Here is a 5,490-nt window from a genome sequence, read left to right as displayed (position 1 = left end):
CAAACAGCATTACATGTGAAATGTGTCTCGTCATGTGCCATCACTAAAAGGGATTAGAGTATACTAAACTTCACACCTTATATAAACTACACTAACATGACGTTTAGGCAGTTCATGTAACTATTATACATGATGTATGTTTTTTAGGGGTGGTTAATGAAAGTGTTCCAAAACACGACATTAATTCCTTGATGACCTAATATATTAAACATACAGTGTAGAAGAGTGGTGACTCATCACAGGAGAAAAAGGAAGTTGAGCCTCCTGAAAGATTTTCAAAAAATAAAGTATTTCTTACCTTTTTATATTAGTACCTTTATTTACTTTCTTTTAGGCATAAAATTATTGAAAAACTGCATATTTTTGTAGCAAAACACCCAAAAAGCTTCATTTCCCTCTCTATGCCAATCATTGAGGTGACATCTTGTGGTGTGATACACAGAGCTGGTAGTTGTACCATTCATTGATGTGACATCTTGTGGTGTGATGCACAGAGCTGGTAGTTGTACCATTCATTGAGGTGACATCTTGTGGTGTGATGCACAGAGCTGGTGGTTCTACCATTCATTGATGTGACATCTTGTGGTGTGATGCACAGAGCTGGTGGTTCTACCATTCATTGAAGTGACATCTTGTGGTGTGATGCACAGAGCTGGTGGTTCTACCATTCATTGATGTGACATCTTGTGGTGTGATGCACAGAGCTGGTGGTTCTACCATTCATTGAGGTGACATCTTGTGGTGTGATGCACAGAGCTGGTGGTTCTACCATTCATTGAGGTGACATCTTGTGGTGTGATGCACAGAGCTGGTGGTTCTACCATTCATTGAGGTGACATCTTGTGGTGTGATGCACAGAGCTAGTGGTTGTACCTCTGAATTTATTTTATCTGCACAATTTCTCTGATAGAAACAGCTAAGAGGAACCAAGCATTCATTTCCAATTTCAACAAAAGTTTTGAGGCTGGCCATATAGCTAATGGAGCCAATCAATCACTCAAAATCATTTTAAGAAAAGTTTGTAACACAAAGAGTAAGCAAGCCTCTCCAGATTGTGGTGATCAACAGCTGGTACAACTTTAACAATTCTCTGATTATTTAAGAATATAAACAATTAAAAGTGTGTTTCATAATGTTCAGTTGTCTGGTTGAAAGTATGATGATTTATCTTGGTTTGGAGGTTATTTCAGTTTTACAGTTAGGATTTGTCTGGCATGATGACTTTACCAAAATGTTTACAGCTAAAAAAGACCAATGACTCAAGTTCACACATAAATAAATCGAGATGTATAAAATAAGTACCTGTTTTAATGTTCTTTATTCTTAGAGATGGTGTTAAAATATCACCAACCAAGACCTCTTTATTAACTGTGAGCCAACACTGATGCAGAAAGAACAAATTTATTCTTGTTTAACATTTTAAGTAATACACTGTTTTATGATTTTACACTTCAGGCTCAAGTCTTACAGAATGACCAGAACTATAAGGACCATTCAGCATTCAAAAATAGCTGTGATGATCTAGTATCTTGGATGAAGAGGTTGCGAGAGAAGATTCCCCCTATGACTCGTTCTGTCAGTGATCGTCTCAGCCTTGAGACAAGTGTTTCAACATTAGAGGTGAGTATGATTGATTTTCTTAAGAATGTTATTAGTAACTATAGCTTGGTTTTAGACAAGTGTTTCAATATTAAAGGTCAGTGTTACCAACTTTTTTCAATAGTGGCAATTTACACCTTTATAGTAAAATATTGTTAGTAACTACAGCTTCTATCTAGACTGCTAAGTTACTTTGCAATAAATATGCCAATCAATAAAACATAAGAAAAATTAGAAAGTAAAATTAAGCACATTAAACTAAACCAAAACCTCAAATCAATTAAAAATACAGAGCTAAAGTTGAGGTAGGATTTATTATGTTAGATAATTTCTTTGGAGGCTTTGGTTAACAATAGTTCTTCAGATTTAACAACTCTTTTTTTTTCTATCACAATGTTTGAGCTAGGCATATGCTAGTGTTCAACATGCAGATCTGTAAATCTGAGGGTTCATGGTTTGCATCTCATATGTAAAAAATCCCACTCTGCACATTAAGTGCATTATAAGAGTGATAATCAAATCTTACTATTCAGTCAGACAAGAGTAGCTCAAAAGTTAGTAGTAGTAGTTAGTACTATTGACAAAATACTTTTTCTCTAGTCTCAATTTTAAAATTAGGGATGGCTATCACAGATAAAATACTTATGTAACTTTGTGAAAATATCCAAAACAAAAAAACTGAAATATTTAATTTGTTAAGCTGTAACTAAATCTAATATTTTAATAAAAAAACATTTGTGTGTGATATAAAGGGACTTTTCAGGTTAAAAGGCCCTAGTGGCTCAGCTATAAGTCTGACAGCTCACACTGCTAAAAACTGGGTTTTGATACTCATGGTGGGCACAGGACAAATATCCTATTGTGTAGCTTTGTGCTTACCAACAAACAAACAGATTAAAAGTGGTACACTTTATTGAAATAACTGTTAATTCTAATTATCTAATGAGTTATTGTTGAAACTCATTGAACTTAAATTTAATTTATTGTCCTTTTAGGAATTATTAACCAAGAAAGCTCAAGGTAAGTTAAAGGTGGACAATATGGATCATTGTGGAGAAGTGGCTAAAGTGGCTAGTTCTGAAGCTGGTCAGAATCTGATTTCAACAGAAATAACTGCTCTTAAAGATGACTTTGACAGCCTGTTTTCTGAAATTGAACAAATGAAGGAGAAACTAGGTGAGAAACATATCATGCCCATCTTATAAAGTCATAGTAATAAGCAGTTAATGATCAGTTTTTGAAAAGTTTTATTATTTCTGTTAATTTACAGAATGGATTTCTTGCATATTTATTTTATGGTGAGTTTTTTTCAGCCAAACTTATAACAACCACTTTTTATCTTTCAGAGAGTATCTGTGTGCAACTTCGTGAGTTCAAAGATGAGTATGAAAAAGTAAGTGAATGGTTGCAGCTAATGGAAGCAGACATCAAAACCCAGAAAGTTACTTTGAAATCAAGCCTGGAAGAGAAGGAAGGCATGGTTAAATATTCTAAGGTTTGTTTTGTTTGTTGATTTTGTTATTTTTAAAGTAAGACCTAGAAAAGACGGGGAGTAAGGTCTGTTTTTATTTCCTGGTTTTCTTAATATCTATAGTTTTAAGTCAGGTCTAGAAGGAAGAGAGACATTGTTAAGTATTGAAGGTCTGTTTTATATTTGTTTTTTTTTTTCTTATTGTCTATAGTTTAAAGTCAGGCCTAAAAGGCAGTGAAAACATTTTATGTATTGTAAGGTCTCTTTTATATATGGATTTTAAGTCAGGCCTAGAAGGCAGTGACATCATTATATGTATTGCAAGGACTATTTTATTTATTGGTTTTGTTTATTTTAAAGTCATGCCTAGAAGGCAGGAATACCATTGTTAACTATTGCAATGTCTGTTTTATATGTTAGTTTAGTTTAAAATCAGGCAGTAAAATAATGTTAAGTATTACAGTGTTTGTTTTATTTATTAGTTTTGTTTAGTTTAATATCAGGCCTAGAACACACAGAGAGCGTTGTTAAGTATTACAATGTGTGTTTTATTTGTTGATTTTGGTCTCTTTAATGTCAGGCCTACAATTAAGATGTGAAAAGTTTGTTGAATTTTGGTTTTTTGATGATAATAATACACTTTTGATACTGTCATCTCCTGATTTTGTTTTTTATGACATGGTAATAATTCAGATGACAGTTATGGTGACAGTTATAAACCAACAAATCAATGAAATTTACTCAACTGAAAAGAATTCCAAAAAGTTTGAGATTTTAATTAATTACTTTTTTAAAAATATTAAGTCTTTTACTTTCAAAGTTATATAAAATAAGATGATTGGTGAATTGGTATTGAACAAGTACTATGTTTACAAAAACCTAATTATTATTTTTGAAGAAGTAACATGTTCACAAAAACCTAATTATTATTTTTGAAGAAGTACTATGTTTACAAAAACCTAATTATTATTTTTGAAGAAGTAACATGTTCATAAAAACCTAATTATTATTTTTGTAGTAGTACCATTCCTACAAAAACCTAATTATTATTTTTGAAGAAGTACCATTCCTACAAAAACCTAATTATTATTTTTGAAGTAGTACCATGCTTACAAAAACCTAATTATTATTTTTGAAGAAGTAACATGTTTACAAAACCTAATTATTATTTTTGAAGAAGTAACATGTTTACAAAAACCTAATTATTATTTTTCTGCAACTTTGTTGAATAAAAATTTTTTTGTGTACAGGGTTTGTTGGAGGAATTGGAGAAAGGAAAGGAATCAGTTGATAAATTAACTCTCTCAGCTCAGGGGCTCTTAACCTCACATCTTGATACATACATCCGTAACCAACTGAGCATCCTCAACTCTCGCTACCAAGTCATTTTCAACTTATGCAAGGTCAGAATTTATAATAAATTTTTCAAACAATCTATGTCTAAGAAATTTAATTGGGCATAATTTTTTGAAGTCTGTTTGATTAGATATGTTTTTATTAAAAGTTGTTATTTGAAAATTTATAAAACGAAAACATCATTTATATATCATCAGTTCATACTAGACTTTGTATTACTTACACAATTATTTAAGTTATTTGAATAAGTTCATTGAGTATCAATAGTTAGATCATTATATAATTTCATTTCATCAAGCTGTTTTAGATATGGCAATAATGAATAAACGTGAACTTCAAGAAAACAGTGTCTTTTGTGACTGCAACATACCTGTTTAATCATGATGGCAATTAAGAAGTGTATGAATTATTTTTGTATTCTTTCTATTTCGTTTAACAGTTGAGTTATAAGAATATTTCTGATCATTATGAATATAAGATTATATTTGTTTATGATCTAGTTTTCTTTATACATTGATTTATGATAGGATGTCCATAGTAAAGTGGAACAACAGTTGGATCAACACAAGCACTACAAAGATAAAGTAGATGAGAGTAGACTTTGGATAAAGAAGATGACAGCGCTGTTGGAAGAATGTGGAATACCCACTGGAAGCAGGGAAGCAGTGGAGATTCAGCTGGCTAAAATTAAGGTATGTTTATATCTGATTACTTGAACTTGTATCATGAAAAAACAGTTCAAGAGTAAATACTGAAGCAAACAAGGAGGTGTATTATATATTTTATGCTTTCCTGTACATTTAAAGTGTTATATCATAGCCTTTCACTTTAATTACAGAGTGTTATAATGTAGCCAAACAGCTCTGTTTATGTTCTTTAATTATAAGGTGTTATAATGTAGCCACTGTCAAACTTCTGTGTCAACATACTTTAATTATAAAGTGTTGTAATGTAGCCACTGCCAAACTTCTGTGTCAACATACTTTAATTATAAGGTGTTGTAATGTAGCCACTGCCAAACTTCTGTGTCAACATACTTTAATTATAAGGTGTTGTAATGTAGC

General features: G+C 31.6%; 1 protein-coding gene across 1 annotated transcript in view; it reads left to right on the top strand.

Moving 5' to 3' along the window:
* The window catches only part of LOC106468616 (nesprin-1-like), a gene marked incomplete at both ends in the record, with an annotated part of 121,329 nt that overhangs the window by 59,948 nt on the left and 55,891 nt on the right, over positions 1-5,490 (top strand). Inside the window, 6 exons of the mRNA XM_013929045.1 lie at positions 335-416; positions 1,456-1,620; positions 2,595-2,775; positions 2,946-3,094; positions 4,321-4,473; positions 4,954-5,118. Of these exons, the coding sequence (XP_013784499.1) occupies positions 335-416; positions 1,456-1,620; positions 2,595-2,775; positions 2,946-3,094; positions 4,321-4,473; positions 4,954-5,118 (895 nt within the window). The remainder of the gene's footprint in view (positions 1-334; positions 417-1,455; positions 1,621-2,594; positions 2,776-2,945; positions 3,095-4,320; positions 4,474-4,953; positions 5,119-5,490) is intronic.

The sequence above is a fragment of the Limulus polyphemus genome, unplaced genomic scaffold (genome assembly GCF_000517525.1).
Source record: "Limulus polyphemus unplaced genomic scaffold, Limulus_polyphemus-2.1.2 Scaffold3079, whole genome shotgun sequence".
Lineage (NCBI taxonomy): Eukaryota > Metazoa > Arthropoda > Merostomata > Xiphosura > Limulidae > Limulus > Limulus polyphemus.
The sequence above is the reverse complement of the archived record's forward strand: the minus strand, read 5'-3'. Positions and strand labels throughout refer to the sequence as shown.